We start from the raw sequence: 21,002 nt of genomic DNA on the forward strand, positions 1-21,002 counted from the left end.
AAGTAAAAGAATGTTTATTCAATTTTTATAATTCAGAATACACTTTAACAAAATATTGTCACTGTGGTCAATACATCAATTCAAAGAGCAATATTTATTTCTAATCGATATATAGAACAATGAAACATAGAACCGCCATAGCAGTATGGTAGATTGCTAGTTTTTTCCTTGCTGACACAGTGCTAAATCTAAACATTTTCTTTGCCGTATCAAAATGGTTGAAGAAAATGCTTTCCCCAAAGGAGCTCTCACAAAAAAAAGTTGAGTAATTCTGCCAAAGATGTCTTTCATCAAGTTAAAATGAATTTGATCCAACCTTCAATGAGAACTCAATCTTCATTTGAATAATGTTCTATGATTAATTTTGGCCATTGAAAACAGAATCTATTATGATTCTTTTAAGCCATTAAACTGTCAAACATATCTTGCTCTTCTTTTGGCTTTCTGTCTTTCTAATGTTTGAGCTATAAAAAAAAGTTTGAACAAGATAAATTTGATGATGCAAACCAACAAGTGAATATACTGGACTGCATAAAAAGTCTATATGGTTGGCTTTGCCAATGGCAAAATTTAAGAGCGAAAAGGTTTCTTAATTACTGGTGTCATCTGAAAGATTCTGATCACGTGATTACCAAACCTAAGCATATTGATTGAAAAATCACGAAAATAAGGACATACCATCTACTCTTTTTATTCTGTTACCATATAACATATTATCACGAAAATCTTTAGCTTTATGTGATGGTTTCTTTTTAGATTGGACAGATTTGACAACTAAACCTTTGGAGCTATAAAAAAAAATATGGAACAATTCCGATAATTAAATCTTTATGATACAAAGCTTAAATTCCACACCAAAAACTAATCCGAGCAAATCATTTCAAATCATGTAATGTACCAAAAAAACTGTGCCTCATTAAATTTGCACATTAACAGAAATTGGAGTGGGTTGGAAGTTAAGTTTAAATAACACAAGTCAAGGTGATCAAAGAAGCAATCAAAATTACAAAATTAGTATGAACTTTGAGATTAAAATGCTGCTTGTAAACCTTGTATATTAAACAGAGATGGCCACATAGAAAACAAAATAGTTCCATCTTTTTCCGTTCAAATGACTGACAAATCCCTCAATAATATGCTCACTTTAGACAGGTAATAAAATAGTAAAAAATACCTGTTTAAAGGAATAAACTCCTCAGATTCTACAACAGGTTCATTATCAAACAATTCATCTTCTTCAAACCTAATACGACCTGAAATAACCAAATATTTTCACAATAAAGTAATAGCTCACATATTTATTACAACCAACTAATATACAATAAAACTGTGGCTTTTAAAATGATGTCACTTTTCCAAAAATGTTCATATAAAATTAATTGATGGTTTACAAAGTTTTAAAAAAATTGATAAAACAATCCCCCTCTCATGCATACACATCACAAACCGATTTCATAAATAAAGTCCAAAATAATAATTTCAAATACCAATATGAACTCTCATTTGATTTCTTCAATATACATTCATAAGCTACCACTTGTGAAAGTGAATCGTATCATTAGTCTGTTTTTTTACTTACTATTTTTTGTTTTTTCCTCTTCAAAATTTGTCTGTTTTGTTGCCTTAAAAGATTTTCCTGAAACAGCTTCTAGAATATCTTCTGATAATTTATTCTTCTCCATTTCTGCTAATTTCTTTTTCTGGACAAAGAAAACATGCTTAGATGATTCTATCATACAATTGAAATATTGATAATTTATTATGAACTATTTTGGATCAAACTGTCCTGATGGTGTTTATGTGTTCAATAATAAGAGTTAACACTTATGCCTGTATCATTCACTTGAATTGGATTGGACTGTAAAAGAGGTTTTCTTGCTTTTTTAGCCTCTATCATCAACTCCAATTATTTAAATTGTTTCAGGTGTTAAAAATAGTTATGGCCATCATGATACGCCCACAAATGTAATGGTAGCAAAGTTGTCCGTGAGGTTGACTTGAGCTATCAGTAAATGCAACATTTAAGATCTAGGTATTTGTTTTATAAAGTTTCGTCCAAATGTGTTAAGAATTTTGCCTTCTAGACTGCTTATGAGCTAACAATTTGTTTCAAGAACAAGGGCAATAGCAAATATCAAATTTTCAATATTTTTCGATTTGTCTGATTTTCAATAAGGTTTATTCTTGCGTCATAACAAATATTCACACCAAATTTTATCAAAATCCATCATGAAACAAGCTCTCTGTCGTGTCCACAAGTCATTTTCAAATATAAATTGAACATGTTTTCAAGAACAATAACTCATATAAAAAATTTGTCTGATTTTAAATAGGGTTCATCCTCAAGTGATAAACATTTACACAAAATTTTACCAAAATCCCTCAAAAAACTAGCCCTTTTTCATGTCCACAACAAATCTTCAAGGGCAATTTGTCTGATTTTCAATAGGGTTCATCATTTGGTATTTACAAAATCAACACCAAATTTGGTCAAAATCCATCATGAAACCAGCTCTCTATCGTGTCCACAACAAATGTGGATAGACAGACAGACAGACAAGGGTGACTATACACATTAATGTGTGGGCTTATAAAAAGTGTTAGCTCCATGAAACAAGTCATGATAATCAAATAAAGCAGGAAAGCTATAAAAGCCTTATCATATATTTCTTCTAAATACCTTTTGCATTTGAAATAACTCCTCTTTTTGCTTTCTTTTATTTTTCTTGGATACTTTGTCATTCTTCAAGAGAGTGATAGCTTGTTGAATATTTTTTAATGCTTCATTTTTACTGACATTAAATCCAATATCATCTGGGCCTTCATCACTTGATTTGTCATCATCACTATGTATTATATAATTATTTTCTTCTTCTTTATATAAATCTATTAATAGAATCTCAAAAACTCATCACTTGTTTTAATCTTATAACGAATAAGGTGTAAAAGGGAATATCTAATGGACCAAAATTATAGAACTCAAATTCAGATAGCATGCTTGATTTGCAGTTTTAAAGGGACATGTAGACCATTATTTTGTGACCAATCATACTCTAGTCTCAGAAAATGGAATTTTTATCTGAGCTAATCAGTGCTAGTGATCACTGCTAACCGTCGAAATTTGAGCCTTTAAATATTTCTGCATTTGAATGTTAAAATGATGATTCGTCAATTTAAGAGACATATTTAGCATAGTGAGCATATAATTCCTAGTTCAAAGTATTTTTAAAAGAATTATATCATTTTTGTACATTTCTAGTACTTCTGAAGAGACGATCCTGGGGGGGACATGCCCCCACCTCCTAATTTCTAACTGGGGGGGGGGGACATCATACATTGTCCCCCCCTGATAAATAGCCATTAAAGACAATTCAATTCATTCACACAATTGACCTGGACGTCAAATTCACTTCATTCATTCAATTGACCACTATAGTTGGTAAATATATAAATAAATATAATAGATAATCGTGATATACAACGATGATCTCTGGTATTATCTGGGTATCGATAAATTGTACATTGGAGGTAGCTCTAAGAGAGGTTGTCCAAATAATTTAAACGATTATTGAATTATTCAGAGTCAGAGAAGAATAACTAATGTTTATTTACTTTTAATTGTCGTTTCAATATTCAAAAAAACTGTTCCCTTGCCCTACAAACTGACCCAAAACTATATCTGCCACCCCTAATAAGAAATGTCAGTAGTTATTTTCAAATACATTAATTCATTTTACTGAGTCAAAGGGAGTCTTTGTTATAAGACAAATAATCTTAAGCCTTAAATTTGTCGGGAAATGTCAGGAAACTGCATTTTTGGCGTAAAATTCTCAAAATTTTCTCACAGCACACCACGGACCCTGTACAAATAATCTTGAACCCTAAATTCGCTGGGAAATGTCAGGAAATAATGTTTCCAGGCATCATATTCTCAAAATTTTCTTGTGGTGGTCCCGCAGTCCCTATACAAATAAACCTTAAATTCGAAAGGAAATGTCAGGAAATCGCATTTCAGGGAGTGAAATTATCAAGAATTCTCTAGAGGGGGTCCCCAGACTTCAGGAAATGGTGTTTCCAGGCTTCCAATGGGCATCCTCGGCTTCAATAAAGATAGCAATAACACTATAGAGAGCACTGCTGTACTACTTAAAATTCACAAAGTTTTCCGGGAGGGGAGGAGGGGATACCTAAACTGCCCCCCTTGATTTGACGTTTGACCACCCAAATGGACTTGGCTGGCTACGGACGGCCCTTCGACCAAGAGCCCAAAAAGATGTGCCCCTCTCTGTTTAAAAAACAGATCACAGCCGCTGTTCTGAAGACTATTTATGTATATATTCAAGACAAATCAACCCCCCAAAATGGTGCAACTGTCCCTTTAATGCTAGAAGTCTTAATAATTTCAGTCTTAAATATAAGGTTCTGTGATTTTACATTTCAAATAGATACATGTACTACCAGAAAATTGATGTGAAAATCAAACTGAAAAGTCCATTCTGACTCAGTATTAACAAGTAATAACCTTTCCAATGGTTGACATTTTCATCAACCAAAAGGCAATCCAAGACTCTCGGTAGTGTTTTGGAATTGATAATACAATGCATATGAACGTTTTTAGCCAAAATTCAATTCAGAAAACAGTGTAGTCATATAGAGTAGTAGTACAAACAAACCATCGGCATCATCAAAATCCTTTTGATCAGCATCAATGCCCTCATTATTAGAATCACAATTACTATTCATATCAATTTCTTCTTCCGAATCTGATTCACAAGAATCGTCACTTCCATCAAATGTGTTAGCAGCTGATCGAAGCCGAAGTGCCATTTTATATCTGTGAAACGAGTGTTTTGTTTACAAAATACCAGTCGGCCATGTGCTTTTACGAAAATAAGTCTGAAGGTAAATGTTGGATGTCGTAATTTGGTGTATAAATGTAGCTGATGCGTCATATTTTAACTCTTAAATATCATTCAATCATTGCATTTCGTTAATCACGAATTCCAAATAAGATATTAGGAAATGATATATCAAGTACTTATTAAATATCATTTTATGATCAGTTCCTTCCCGTAGCTAGTCAAAATTACCTCCCTTGAGGATTTAAAACATAGACTTAATAATATTAACCCCCATGATTTAAAACTGTTATTTATAAATATAAATTAAATATGGTCACGTAACTTAATTTCGTGCATCTCCGGAAATAATAATTAATTTAGGCCTACATGTGCGACCTCGTATGACCTCCGCATTTGCTTTTTTGATTCACATGGGTTAGCATCTCTACAATGTCAACCTGCACAATTTTTCCTATCGTTTCAAAGCAATGTCAAATTCAATATCTATTTCTAACATATACAGTCATGTAACCTAATTTCGTGCTAGCCTATTTTTCGTGCATTTCCGGAAAGGATTAATAATTTACATATGCGACCTCGCGTGACCTCCGCATTTGCTTGTTGTGGTAAACATGGGTTATCTGTACAATACCAGCTAGTAGAATGAATTCAGTAGTTTCAAGCAAGGTAAAATGTATTATTAATGTTTACTTTGACAAATACAAAATGGCCGATTTCAGTTATTACCAAATGTCACCATTTTTTATCGGCCGAATTTCCTTATAATCCCAAGCGTTAATCGGATTTCCAAATGTCGTCTGCTAGAATGTAGTCCAACTAAAGTCACGTGATCAACTAGCGGATTCCGTGTCAGCAGAAAATTTCCATGGAACACAAAGTGGGCCATATTCTTATGTTGTTTCAGTGACTTTTAGCAATAAATCACGCTACGTATCTTATTTGTCAGTCACTATTTCTTTTAAATCGTGGTTCTTTGAAGGAATTGTTACTAGTTATAATGAATTGATATTAAAGATAAATACTAAGAGAAGTTAATTTTACCACGCGGTATCCATACAACGTGTTTTCCCGACTTATTTATAGATCAAACATTGTAAACGAAAATAGGTGACGCATTCTGCCGCCGTTGCCGAGTTGGTTGCTCATGAAATATGAGTCATAAAGAAAATCGAAACAAACCAATTTTAATTATTTTGTAGAATATCTGAGGAAACATCTAAGACATTAAAAAAAAATTGTTTTTTTAACTTTGACGAAATTCGGTGAATCCTTATATGCACGAAAATACGTTACACCACTGTACAAAATGGCGGGTTTCAGTCATTCAGTATGATGGTACAATTTCTTAACGGCCAAATTTCCTTATAATCCCCAGCTGTTCTCGGAAGACTGGCAAATAAATAAATAAATAGCAACCGAAAACAAGACATCTGAAGAGGCTATACCAGTCAATAATATTTGAAAAGAATAATATACCTCCAAATGTTGAAGTTGTATCGTGTTATGAGTTAGTGCCTTTTTCATGAAAGTTACCGTTTTGTTTTCTTTGATGATTTGAGGTAAATGCCGCCAAGAGATTAAAGGTGTTAAGACCTCATTAACGGTGACAAAAATTCATGAAAATTGTTCACTTACATTAATTGAAAATTGTTCACCTGCATTAATTACTATTTAACGATGTAACTCACTGTTTTGGCATCTGTGATTAAAATATTGAACTTTATTCACCATTTGATATATATATATATATCACTTTATTCAGAAGAAATGTCGAGATTGTGAGAGTGGAATGATGACAACGTAGAAATAATCTCTTCAATGCCTACATTCTGGTCTAAGAAGAACACCCTTTATCGGTCCAGGCATGCAGTGCTTCCAAAGTTTCCAGCAAGTGAACTTGAAATTCCAGGTGAGTTTCAACATACGAAATCGGGTGAAATGTTTCTGTGCTGGCACTGTTGATCGAATTCTTGGCTTCTCGACAACACGAAATTTACATCATTTGGCGAGGGATGATGGTACTTTTTGTCTGTCCCAAACTATTTTACCAGAAGTACTCTATCCATGGAATGGTAGATGGTGTGATGTTTACTCTTTTCTTTTTCTTTCCTTTTCTTCCTTCTTCCTTCCTGACAAGAGAGAAGAAACCTATACAAGAATGTTTACCTTGATTTAGGTCATCGCTTGTCACCAAGAATGGTTCAGGTAAGAAAGATATCTTGTTGCCTTTCTTCAAATACATTTTTTTTTGTTTTTGAAAAATAATGATCGCTCGTATAGAATTGTCAGATTATTTCTTTTGTTTTTTAAATGGATTTCGAGATTGCTGCGAAGAAGGCATCGTTGGCAGTTTTTCCAGAATCCCAATGGAAAGGTTGTTTCTTCCATTATACGCAGTGTATATGCAGACACACGCAGCAATGTTGTCTACAACGACAGTATGGAGAAGTTACCCGTTTTCTTCGAAGATGTGCTATTTTGCCAATGGTACCAAGTAATATGGTAGAGGAAGTTTTCGTCAATGCCATGGGTGAAATGCCAAATGATTGGTAGAACTAGCCGACTACGCAGGCCCGGAGCCCAGGGTGTCAGGGGGGGCCAAATTTTCTTAAGGGGGGCTCAACTATATGATTTAAAAAGTCAATAAAGAAACTATATATATACATTGAAAATATGTGTTTTAGTGTTTCACGGGGTTGACAATCAACAATGATAATAATCAACAATTACACCAGCTGTAAGCGAGGATGTTGTACAGCAATCCAAAGTACAAGACCCTCGAAGCTCGTCTGCTTCAGAACAGAGAACAATTCACTAATAATGTAAATGTGTTTGAATTTGCTGATTCCGTTTTCTCATTTGTTAAAATTAAAGTAGTTTGTTATATGTCATTTAAATGTTAAATAAATTATCTGAAGAAATTGTTGTTTAATTGGCTATAACTCGATGCTAAGATAACAACAAATAATCCTATTGTCTTCAAAATCAAAATTTTGAAAAAACCTGGAAAGTCACAGTTTTTCGTTTATGCAAGGTTATTATGACCCAAGCGGTGACTTCGTGGGAACGAAGAGGCAAGAGGCACAATTCTTGGTGGATTATTACTAATCCTTGTGTGAAATTCTTTACTATTATAGGCTTATCACCCAAGAATGAACCGTATCGAAAATCAATCGAATTGGAAAATATTTTTTTAAGAATTTTTTCCAGTGTCCTCGACACGAATCAAATTTTTAGCTTCTAAACACGGAAAATATTTCTGTAGGCCTTCATCTACAATTTGCTAACACATGTGTCATGTCACAAAGTAAATGTCTATTTTATTCCATCATAATATGCTGTTTTGTTTTTAATAAGCATTTCATCAAGGTTGAACCGATGGCGTTTAAAAAAGACTTACTCTGTTCATAAACATCTAAATTATTCATTCATCTTCAGCTTGATAGAAAATAGACTTATTTGATACCAACCTTTTTTGTTATTGGCTGTTTGAATTAATAATAGGTTATTCTGTGATTTGATAGATCTATTATAATATACATTTTAGATGGTTGATTGGTTGGTGATAGATAACAAGTTATGAGTTACTCGTAATGGGTTGATTGGTAGTCGAATGATGGTCGTTGGGTTTGGTTAGATTGTTGGAAAACTGGATGACCTGAAAAGAAAAAAAAAAGAGTGTGAGAAAAGAAAGGGAAAGAGAGAGATTAAAAAAAGAAAAAAGGGGAAATAGCTTCCAACAAAAGGGGAAAAGATGTCCTCTTAAAGATGGGTTCTCTTATTTTCATTTATGAAAATGAAAATGCCAATACTTATATGAATAGAAAGTAGATGTGTGCTAATGACTTGGAAAAATATCAGTTTGTCTCACATGTCCATAATTAATTCATAATTAGGTAAATTAGAAGAGAATTACCACCAGAATTCCAATGAGTAACCCGACCAAGAAAGGTCAAAAAGTCTTTTTTTGTTGATCCAGACTGTACATATATGGACATTTAGTTATATGCAAGAAGAACAAATTGATATGATTAAAAATACATGATAACTCATTAGAAACACCAATTCATCAAAAAGGTTTGCTTAATTTGACACTAAAAATGAGGAAACCCATCTTTAAGTTTCTGCGATGGCACTTTTTACATTATTTTGATATATAAGAAAGAGTTTCATTATCGTATTGATTGTCCGCGGATTGGACCAAAACATTCTGTATGGTGAGTGGTATGCCGTTGATTTCTAGGTACTCTGAATGTGGAGATGCGACCTAGTGGCAACGTAGTAATGGCGCTGAACTGATGGTCTCGTACTACGGTGTTGGTACGGAGTCTGGTTACCAATTTGCAGATGGCTACAGATGGATGGTTTGGTTTGGTTTGGTCAGGTTTAGTTTCTTCGGATTAATCTGATATTGTCGTGGTTGTTGGTACTCTGGATCAGCCGTGTTTTTACTAATCTCGGGTTGGTAACCTTCCAAAACGGAGTGTCCGATAGGCGTCGTTCAAGGATAGTAACATGGTCGAGCTGGTGCCCTCTCAATCAATGGCCGCTTGCCCGAAAGAAATACTCCGGTTCTTCTGTTTTTTCCGACACGAGAGAATCTTCTGATGCCGGTCACCTTCGGACAAATATTTCCCCAGAATTTGAGCTCCTCCCTCTGAAGAGTTTCCCTCCCGCCCCTTATGTAGCGCTTTATTCTTCGTACCTTGGGCTGCCCTGATGACAATACGTATAGATTTCAGTTGTAATGTGTCGAGTTTCGTAGGTTGAGAATCACTAGCTTTATCATAGGCAATACAACCAATAACTGAACGAATCAATGACCTCCACATCAACATTAGAGTTTCTCGGATTGCGATACTGTCGTGATTCTTTTCCTGCTACAGAATAACCTGACGGTTTTAGCCCCCGAAATAATGAAGCCCCAGACGTTTGCATGTGACACTTCACCTTATTAAGGTCCATATAAAACTATCATCAACATGTAGGGCCATGCTAACCGAGAGCTCCTTTTGCTTAACATAGTCCTGGGCAAGATCATTTATCATGAGGGTAAACTAAAAACAGAGCCGTACGGGGTCTTGGACCCGCATGAATATGCGACCCTGAAAGCCAAGTTTATTGAGTTTAAAAAGCAAACCATCAACCCAGACCTAATAGTCAAAGGCTTTGGATAAATCCAAGAATATTGCACTGAATTGTAGTTCTTCCTCCCGAGTTGGGCGGCCATGTCTTGTAGAAGTTGAACGATTTCTCTCTGAGGCCGCTTTTGGTTGGGATTAATAAGACCATTGAATTCCCAGTGGTATCTAAGTCTATTATTGACCATCGTCTTAAATGGTTTACATAGAGTCGAGATCGGAGAAATAGGCCTGTATCAGCTGCATTGGCTTCCCTCCTTCTGCGGATTTTGGTACAAGGAAGTTCCGTTTTCCAACTTTTAGGAATTGTACCATTCAATTGTTGAATAATTCCAGTATAATTATCTTCACCAGTGGCACTGTCTTTCTTACTGTACAGTGGATTCTTCAGCTCATAGAGGGCGAAAGGAGCCAAGATCCCGTTCGTCCTCCGAGGGTGAGTGTTGAATCTGAGTGTGGTTGGTGTAGAAGGTCTTATTGTTCTTCAGAAATTCTTTGGTATGGTTTTTCCTTTGTTGCTGTCGTATCCCTGTATAACATAACGTTGGAATGGAAGAATTTTTACCAAGCATAATTTTTATTTTAGCTTGGTTTTCTCATTTAATGAGTTACAGAACTCCTGCCAGTGCTTTGTTTGTGAATCACAGCTGTAGAAGACTTGACCAATTTAGCTTGGTGTTACGGTTCAAAATCCTCTGGAACCGACGTAGAGCATGCTTACGAGTATCCATGGCGGCGTAGAGTTGATCGGATTGCTAGGACCCAGAGAAGAGAGCCCATAGCAGCATCAGTGATATCCTGAATCAACTTCCCAGGTACAACTAGCGATGTCCTCGTCCCATGCCAGATGGAGTCTAGACATTTTAGACATAAAGCAAAAGTAAGATTTCATTTCACGGCAATGTGGAATGCAAATAATCAGAAAGTATAGGTTAAAGCGTCAGTAGTTGATATTGTAAACGTTTTAATTGGATACTTGACACCCCTCATTAAACCCACAATGTTCCAGAGTCAATCTCATTGAAATTAGATTACAATTTCTGTCAGTTTTCGTCTCCATTGTAATCTTATACATTACTATCGCAGTCGCATTCTGGTTAAGGTATTTTCAGTCATTAAAGGTGTCATGGTTAGTTGAAAATACGGACACCAGAATGCCACTGTGGTAGGAAATATATCAGAATACAAAAAAGAAAACGAATTTGTCTTTTAATTTTAATCAGATATAAAGGTGTCATTTTTGTGCAACTCATGGCATGTCCTTAGAAAGGAGAAAGGAACCTAGCGACTCATAAAACTTAGATGAATTTAGGGTATACACTTTGTACATCATCTAATTAGCTAAATTAAAACAAGGCTTTAATTTGTCGACAGATCTCAATCGTAAGTACAGCACAGTTTATTACCGACATTGAAAAACATATATACACAAGTACAATATACAAAAAATACCTTGCCGGAACGACCAGTGATAATACACAATGCTTGAAAAGTGCTCTTGAAACTTGAGTCCGATCCCCCTGTAATGGTACACTCGGAGCTATACTCGGACAAATATAGGAAGATGTATTTTTACATTTCGACTAAACCATTTTAACATGTTTAATATGAAATTAACAATTGTTTATGCAATCTTTACAGATTGAAGCGAATTGTTAGAACATAGTATATTTCCCGCGCTTATTCACAAGCCACGTGATAGAAATCACTTGCATAATGAACACACATATACGTGTTCAAACCGTTTATTCAATAATTTAAATGAACTTAGACGTTCTAAATACGATTAGGAAACATTTCACTTTTAAATACAGTGGTTTCATACTTGAAAATCAAAACCAATATCATCGTATCTTTTATTAATTGTATCCAGGTATACATAATCCTCAATAAGTGTTAAAATGTTGAACGGTTACATTCTTATCTTTACAGCTCTGGGTATTGGAAGTATTAATGCGTTATTGAGTTACACTAATGGGACAGTGAATGATACAACGACAAGAGAAGGACAGCCTGAGGATATTGACGACATCAGACCTCAAATTGGAATACAGTTAGGTGCGTCATCAGGAAAAGTACAGACAGAGTCGCGTTTCCAAAATAGCCGAACCCAACCTAGAAAAAAAGTAAATGCATTTAGAACCAAAACTAACAGAAAGTACACATACAATAATCAACCAAATTATTTCTATAACAATTATAGAGGTAATTATCGGACAAACAATGAGAGGGTTTTATATGAACCTGATTATGCAACTAACAATAGATTACACGATGGACTGTATCCGTATCAAAATGGTAAAGTTAACAAAATTGGGGCAACTAGGAATACCAATACATTATCTAACAGACATTCAAAGGATGTAATAATGTCATCGACAGTCAAACAGAGTGTTGGTACAGAAGGGAGTACTGTTGCACCATCTAGTGAATCAAATCTTCTAATGTATATGGTAGTAGCTGCTGGAAGCTTTGTGGGATTGGCGCTTTTCTTTGCTTTTTTAATGAAACTAAGATCCCGATCTAAAAAGCATGCAGAGAAAAGGAAAACCTACGGAAAACAAATTGATATTCAATATAGCAAAGAAATATCATTCACTACGGGCGGTGGATTCAAATGTCAAAATTCGTTAAAAGCAAACTCACTGAAGTTGGAAGTGTCTAGGGCAGAACACAAACGGTCTTTACCGCCCCTTCCACCTATACCACTTCTTCCTGGACAAATCAAGATGCAAGAAAAATCAGATTATGGTTTCCCAACAGAAGAAACATTCAAGTAATGGTAAAAGAAATAACAACATAATGAAAGAAACAATTTATATCTTATTATTAGCATGTACTTTTTTCAGCGGCTTGACTTTAATATGTGTTATTATGCTTTGTTTGTATTAGACTTGTGTTTTGTTCATATATTGTTCAATGAAATATATAAATTGTCGTTAATAAAATACCCATTTTGAACACCACCGAAACTGTGAGCTGGGAAGAGACTATTTGTAAAATATTCCGATACCATGGATATAATTTATTGCAGTGCAGTGCATCGAACGCACTGCTTTGTTTTCGTAATTTCAAAAAAATATGATTTTGTGTCGCCTTATCTGAAGAATCTGTAATAGTTGCAGCATACCTTACATCTACATTTGTGGTCTATTACTGAATGAATATAAATTTTTTGAGCGAATTTTCTCGGGTTTTTAATTTTGGGATCTCGCAAGAATATCCAATAGGTGAGCAGTTAAAAACTCTCCAATTATGAGAATTCGCAGCACACATTTTTGAGCCGAATTTGTTCAAAAAGGGACTTTGTACACAATTACCTCATCCTTTTAGCTAGTTTGTGTTAACAGCTAAGTTGTTTCAGCTTTATAGTTCCAAAAAAGGAACGGGCTTTAAAATTTCCATATTTTCAATTTTCGATTTTGACCTTTTTTGACTTTTGTTGACCTATCTCTTTTGACCTGCATGATGTAGAAGCTTGAAATTTTGAACATAACATAACATTTCGAATATCAAGTAACCTATCCAAACAAATTACTCATTATTGACATTTTTGGTCAGAGGCATAACTCGCAAAGAATACATTTGTTCAAAATGGAACTGCTCACAATTACGTCATCCTGTGAGCCACTTGTCTTAGAAGGTCAGTTAGTTCAGCCTCATAATTCAAAAAAAGGAACAGGTTTGGAAATTCACTATTTTCAATTTTTGACCTTGACCTTTCATGACCTTGACCTTTATTGGGTCAAAGGTCATTGACCTTGTCTATTAGTTTATGCTTTCATATTTGACCTCTGACGTCTACTTCCGCTTTTATAGCTGTCCAAAAACATCCAAATTCGCCTAAGTATCTTTAAGGGTAAATTTTTGTGGATTCTGAATGTGCTCATCGTGCTCTTTCCGGTCATATATAATGCAAAATTGAAATTTCTGAATTTTTGAAATTTCGGTGTTTTTTTTAGAATATGTTAGCTTCTTTGAGCTAGTTCTATGTATTTCTTATGACTTATTTGCTGTAAAAGCTTGGAATTTGGAACACAACGAGACATATTAAATATGAATTGACGTATGACAAAAAAGTAGAGGTGGGCGTGGCACATTAGGCTTAAATTACTTTTTATTTACATTTTTATCAGGTTCATAACAGGACCTTGCACACAATTACCTCACCCCTTTGGCCATTTTGTGTGAAAAGGTCAGTTGTTTCCGCTTCGTAGTTCAAAAAAAGGAACAGGGTTTAAATTTTGCATATTTTCAACTTTTGACCTTTACCATTGATGACCTTGACCTTTGTAGGATCGAAGGTCATTGACCTTGGTTAAAGATTTATTCCTTCATATTTGATGTTCATCGTCAACTTCCGGTTTTATAATGTTTGTATTTTCAAAGTTTGATGACTCATATCTAGTGACGTTGACCTTAAATGACCTTCCCCTTAACATGGTCATTGACCTTGGAAATCTAATCATACTTTCACATTTTATGTCTGGCTTCAACTTCCGCTTTAACAACCTTCCAAAGGAGCGAAATTTTCAAAATTATTAATTGCTTTAGCACGTGACCTAATTGGCTAAGAACGTTGCACAAGAGCAAAGTCCCACTGAGTACCACGAGTGGTTCTAGTTTTCATTGTTGTTGTGGGATTTTTACTTCTGGCTTTACAGCTATTTGAAAATTCGACTTAATACTACGTTAACGGTTTAAACGATTTTTTTACAATTGAGTGTTTACATGCTTTTCTTTCCGGTAAGAAATCCCATTGTGACTTTAAAATGCATCGTTTTATCGATGTATCAGGTTGGATGCCCACTGCTTTGGTACCGTTGTCACGGTTCTAGTTTTCATTTATGATTAAGGATTGAAGTATGTCAGTATGATTGTACGCAGTATAAGAGTATAAGTCAGTAAAGACGTCAAGAAAACATTGCTTCCCGAAAGAGACACTTTGCAGCATAACGCAAATTCTTCGTACCGCTCTTTTGATGTAATTTCCCATCATTTTGATATCTGCCAACAATGCATCGGGATTATTCAAGCCATTGGGAAATGTAGACTGTTTACCGAATACATCATAACCAAGACAGGGTAAAAGATGGCTGGAGGCGTGTTAAATTCGATTGGTTAAACGAAAGCGTAACGGTAAACTGTTTCAGTTGTACCAAACAACAAGTGGACAAATTATGTGCAACATTTCTCAATGACATGAACGATCTTGATTTTATTAAACGCGGAATCGATCAGTGAAAGACGGTAAGGGCTGGTTAGCCAAAAGCGTGAAAACCTTGTGTCGGTTATGATGATACCGGTAAACTGTTCGTCTACATCAAAAGTGATTGTCGGTAAAACTATTTCAGTTGTGCCAAGCAACAAGTCGACAAGTCGTGTCCATCATTTCCCAATGACTTGAATGATCCCGATGTATTTTTGGCAGATATGTAAATGATGGGAAATGATATAGGAACGAGTCGCAAAGAAAACTGGTAATGGCTTAACCGATTGGTTAACCGAAACTTGTACCTTCTGTAAGTTATGACGTTATTGGTAACCAATTCATAAGAAACGACACAAGGTTTTCACGCTTTCGGTTAACCAATCGGTTTTATTCACGGCTCCAGCTATTACCGTCTTTTATCGAACGATTCCGCGTTTTACCGACAAGATTAGTAAAAATTAAAATACCCCCAAACCCAAACCCCTTATTGAAGTGGCTATTATAATTATAAAAGCTAATAAAAACAGACGAAATTTTCGTCTAATTTTAATAAGATTGAATTCCAATTTGAACATTTTACATAAGTTATAAGAGGGGAGAAATGATCAAGAGTTAGAATATTCAATTGGAACGAGACTACCATGGACTAAGAAGATGCAAGGTTTTTATTGTGCTTATATAAGGCAATTACATGACGTTTGTTGTGTAAACATTGGGAAACCTGTTCTGGAAGTCACTGCTATGCTGTTTGACTATACATGAAGTTTATTATGATTACAGGTGGCAACAAATGGTATCATTTGGTTGTCGTGTTGGATGTTAAACCCATGGGTGGTCACCGTTTTGAGTTTGTCCACCCAGTAGCTTTCTCTCTGTAATCTTTTGTATTTTAGTTTGATGAGATTAGAGTCAGAAACTGATTCAATAGACATAATAACTGCGTTTCCACTGACAATTATGAAGGAAAGCTAGCTCTAAGCTAACTTAGAGCTAGCTTTATTGCCGAACACGTTGCGTTTACACTGAGTTTTTCTGGTTCCCGAACGACTTTGGTCTCGATCATAAAGTCGCACATTATTGACAGCATGCGATGTACAAGACTATCGTTAAACTCTTTACTTATTTTTAAGTAGACCTTTTTGTCTCTGATGGTTCCATCCAACAACGCTTGAATATCCTCTCTGCCCCAAATTTCTAAAAGGGAGAGAGTCTCTTCGTCTGTCCATCCGTTTGCTATGGAAGCTGCCATTTTTAAAGTTGCGCGCGCTGCGCAAAGACAAGTACGCCCCCTATTGCCGAACGAGAAAAAGGCGGCTTTTTGTGTTTCCACTGAGTAAACGAAAGTCGGCTTTCATTTGGCCCCCGATAAATTGCCGAACGAGAAAAGCTTCAATTGCCGAACCGTTACGGTTCCCGAACGCTAACGGTTCGGCAATTTGTCAGTGGAAACACAAAAAGCCGGCTTGTCAATGGAAACACAGTTTATGAGGAGGTCTTCAATGGAATGGTCAGGAAAATTAAAATGATTAGAAATTGGTCTATTCTGCTATTATATCAAAATCGAGTTCGGAACGCTCTCTGAATTTCGCCGACATATTGTAATTTTCATTTTTTACGCGTAATTAGGTAAATTATATTTTTGTCCGTTCACGTGATCCTCAAATATCTTACGAAAATAATGAGACACGTGAATATGTCTAAAGGTACGACACCGAGAACCTCTGCAGGATAGAAAGCCGTTCATTGAAGGAGGTGTTTCATTAATTTTCAAAAGGTTCGAAACAGGGCCGTTATTAATTTTGCTCAAGATTGTTTGGAATAGCCCCTTGCTCTTACTCTACTGAAAACAAATGCACGGTAGCAGTTCACACGCTGCATCAAAATCTACTTTTGAGTAAAAATTCTAAAAAATCACAAAATTTGTGATCATGAAATAAGCTTTACTATAAATGTTGGTGAGTATCAGTAGGTTTGAAAAATACCTACTTTGATATGTAATTTGTTTGTTTTAGATAAAGTCATTGGTCCTGTGAATACTGTAGTAACCAAGAAACTCATATTTTGTTCAAAATATTCGCAGTTAGTTTTACAAAGGGATGATGATTATTTAGATTTTAAAATATTGCCAAAAAATTTCCAAAGAATCGGTCCAAGTTATATGAAAATGTCAAGAATAGTTTGAAAGGGGAAATAGAAGAAATTCACGTTCCCACTCAGCCGTAAAGATAATATGCATGACTCGTTTAACTCATTGCGGTGCCTGAAGTTTGAAGATAAATTATTTCATTAAAAACAAATCAATTCGCGTCTAATATAGTTCCAAAAGTTCCATTATTTATTTTTCGGGTCTTTCTATGCATACTTCTTTAAGAAAGGCTTTTCAGATAACGTCTAAACCGATTTTTATTATCAATATTGGTATCCATGCTTGTAACATCTAAGGGATAAATCTTGCATTTGGAGGAACATTCGAACTTCTAATTTTTTCTACAAAATCGGCGATATCTTTAAGATTGTTTGATGCTTACAAGCTATTGGAAGTAAAAAAAATAATCAATGTATTGAGCCTGCCTACTATTAGCTAAAGATCATTCGGATTCCGTATTGTTGTGTATAAATATGACGTTGTCGAACTTTAGCGAACGTTAACTTGTAATCTACCAACCAACCAACTTAAGCTGAAAGAGTAAAAGTTGGTAATGGTAGATTGGGTCAACTGGTATGAGGTTTCGTGCTTGTGGATTGTAGATCTTGTAATTTGCTCAGGCCAGGTGAAGGAGTTCGCTTCCGTTTTGGGATAGGTCGTGCATCTACAGCTCTTGGTAAGAGTCTGACAGTGTTTGTTGTCAATTCTGCTTGAAATGATTCAGCTTCCACGTCTTCAACCACACCTCCGCATTTCAATTATATTGTATAGTTATATTTTGTATAAGCATAATTCTACTTTATTAAAATATTAAATATTGGACAAGATTTGTATTTGAATATTTGTTACTGATGATTTGTTATTGAAGAAATGTCAAGTGAAACTTGTATCCAAATTGAGAACAATAAGTAGTAATACATAAATAGTAACTATTTAATATTTTAATAAAGAAGAATTATGCTTAAACAAAATATAACTATGTAAAATAATTGATTAAGAGAAAGAATGATGATTTTGGTGAACAAATGTCGGACTTCCATACTTTAGCTGGTACCAATGTTTCGCCAAAATTATTTGGATTTCGGTTTTCATTTTGCGCCTCGGATCGATAGTATCTTTAGTATGGTTAATTATGTGATCTTCTTCATCCAGTAGTGTGTGGGTATTTTATAAAGGGAAGTAATTTAGCCATAGTATAGAAATTAGATATAGGACTCACTCCACTAAAACATTTTTTAGAAATCTTCTTTCTCTCTCCCTTTTGGGGTTTTTGCCTGCCTATTTTTGGGTAAAATTTGGTCTAGATTTGGAATTTGATGTCTGAAATTGCATTATCTTTCAGATTTGGTGAGTTGATGAGAGACTTAAAGGCGGAAGGCTAATTCTAAAAATAGTCGTTTTGTGAAGTGCCAAACTCTAGCGGATGAGTATAACCGGTATAGTAGTCTACTTTTAATTTTAGTAGCTCAAAATTTTCATGGTCATCATATAATGAATTTTTTAGGAGACATTGAGAATTGGTCAGGCTTTCATTCGACATATTGGAAAGCTTTCAACGAGATTTCTGGAAAAAGTTATAGAAGGTTGAATTTCGTGTTTTAACATGGGAAGAGATGGCAAATGAATTAGTGGAGTGAGTCCACATAGCAGAGAATAAATATTGCTGATACATGAAATTGATATCGTTTGTAATTTCAAAACACAAAGCTATAACTATAGTTCATATCAACACTTCTACAGTGTAAAACTAACATCAATATATTTGATCAATATAGTTTACATACTTTCTATAATAATAGTTGTAAAATCTTATCATGTGATTATTTTGATAAAGAATATTAACATTTATATATATAGTTAACAGTTGATATCATTTAATAATTAATAACACTTACAGTCATATGTGATTTTAAGTGACCTTTTCTTATCTTGGTAGCTACGTAAACTACCAGACTTTCCGTAAACAAAAGTTGTTATGACTTTGACCAACTTTTTATAAACACAAAACCTGACGGTGCAGCAGCAGGATAGGAAGATACATTCAATGGTTGGAAATAAAGCCAATTCTTATTACGAAGTCAAATAACGAAGTACATCTATTATTATTTGTAGTGTTGCAAGTAATAATTAATCCATTCTTGTGACTTAGATTGTGAAATATAAGATAAAATTATTGACGTCACTTATCTATAGTGATATAAAGACAAAAATATTTCTGTATTTGCCAATATATAGGATATTAAAGTTTATTGTGAAAATATCTATCAATATATGGTTTACTAAACGGTATTAAAAAGGTAACTATTGTATATATTATGTGAAACGTTTCATACCATATTTTTTAGAATTAACTTCTGACTTCTTGACCTTTTTTCGATATAAACATGTCGTGGACTCAATTCATAAATCGTCCAGAAAGCAATCTTGTGCTAAGACCTCACAAAATCGGTTATTCCAATGTTATTAAGAGTATGATTATCAAGCAGCGTCTACACGGGCAAGGAACTTGGAAAACTGGTTCACTGAACGAGTCTGGCTGGCTCGGTTGGACACATCAGTCATTTTCCTAGATCGTTAGTAATCAAACAAAATGAATTAAAAACAAAAAACGGTTTTCTCTATTTGTCATCCAAGCAAGCAATCTGTATAGCCCGGCTTCCACACAAGCTCGTTCAAAAAGACAATGTTAGGCGAAGTTTATCAAGGAGAAACATTATTGTATTGACGGAGCTTGAAAGTAGTAAAAAATGTAAACAAAAATAATTTGTCTGGCATAATATCATTCTGAAGGATTGTGGAAACTGGTATTGACAGTAATAGAGCATTATCAGTAGTTTTTACCGTGGCCCATTGGGGACATTTGCAATTTTTTTATTTTCGACGTTTCTTAGTGGTTTGAGAGCAGAAGAACTGCAGAAAACAGGAATTGAAATTGTGAAAATTCGAGAAACCGACAAAAAATAGAAGGAATGGAGGGAAATAGAGAAACTTTAATAAGAAAGATGACACAAAATACATAAAAATCACAAAAATTCATAAAAACAATAATTAATCAAAATCGTAAAAATAGTTAAAACATGAAAAATTAAATTTTCCAAAATATTATGAAAAACATAAAAAATTCAAAGTGAAATTGCAAAAATTAATTTCAACCGCGGTTGAAATTTTTTTCCACCGCGGTTGAAATTATTGACCACCAGCCAGCCAGACAGACAGACATACATGGGCGTATAAAAAGATCCATCGAGAACAATAGGGCACAGAATGAGTACACAAAATCGTAAAATGTGAAATTTGTACCACCACGGTTGAAATTAATTACCACCGCATAGACATAATTTTCCAAAATATTATGAAAAACACAAAAAATGCAAAGTAAAAGTGTAATTACTAAATTTAGTTTGTACAGTTGTAATTATGGAGTGTAGTGACAGAGTGTGTAGATACATGGAGTGTAGCGACAGAGTGTGTAGATACATGGAGTGTAGCGACAGAGTGTGTAGATACATGGAGTGTAGTGACAGAGTGTGTAGATACATGGAGTGTAGTGACTATCAGTAGAATTTTTTGTGTTTTTCATAATATTTTGGAAAATTTAATTTTTCATGTTTTAACTATTTTTACGATTTTGATTAATTATT

General features: G+C 34.5%; 2 protein-coding genes across 2 annotated transcripts; one reads left to right on the forward strand and one right to left on the reverse strand.

Moving 5' to 3' along the window:
• On the reverse strand, positions 1–4,881 carry LOTGIDRAFT_231047 (hypothetical protein). The gene is made up of 6 exons (XM_009051596.1): positions 4,674–4,881; positions 2,681–2,886; positions 1,580–1,700; positions 1,175–1,253; positions 679–788; positions 1–464 (listed from the first exon to the last, which is right to left on the reverse strand). The coding sequence occupies exons 1-6, from the start codon at positions 4,825–4,827 to the stop codon at positions 415–417; spliced, it is 720 nt and encodes a 239-aa protein (XP_009049844.1). The 5' UTR covers positions 4,828–4,881; the 3' UTR covers positions 1–414.
• A 7,023-nt stretch (positions 4,882–11,904) lies between these two features.
• LOTGIDRAFT_158441 (hypothetical protein) lies at positions 11,905–12,783 on the forward strand (the record flags this gene model as incomplete). Its single annotated transcript, XM_009051597.1, has 1 exon — positions 11,905–12,783. One exon carries the CDS (start codon positions 11,905–11,907, stop codon positions 12,781–12,783), a length of 879 nt encoding a protein of 292 aa, XP_009049845.1.
• Positions 12,784–21,002: the final 8,219 nt, after the last annotated feature.

Source organism: Lottia gigantea, assembly GCF_000327385.1.
Source record: "Lottia gigantea unplaced genomic scaffold LOTGIsca_17, whole genome shotgun sequence".
Taxonomy (NCBI): domain Eukaryota; kingdom Metazoa; phylum Mollusca; class Gastropoda; family Lottiidae; genus Lottia; species Lottia gigantea.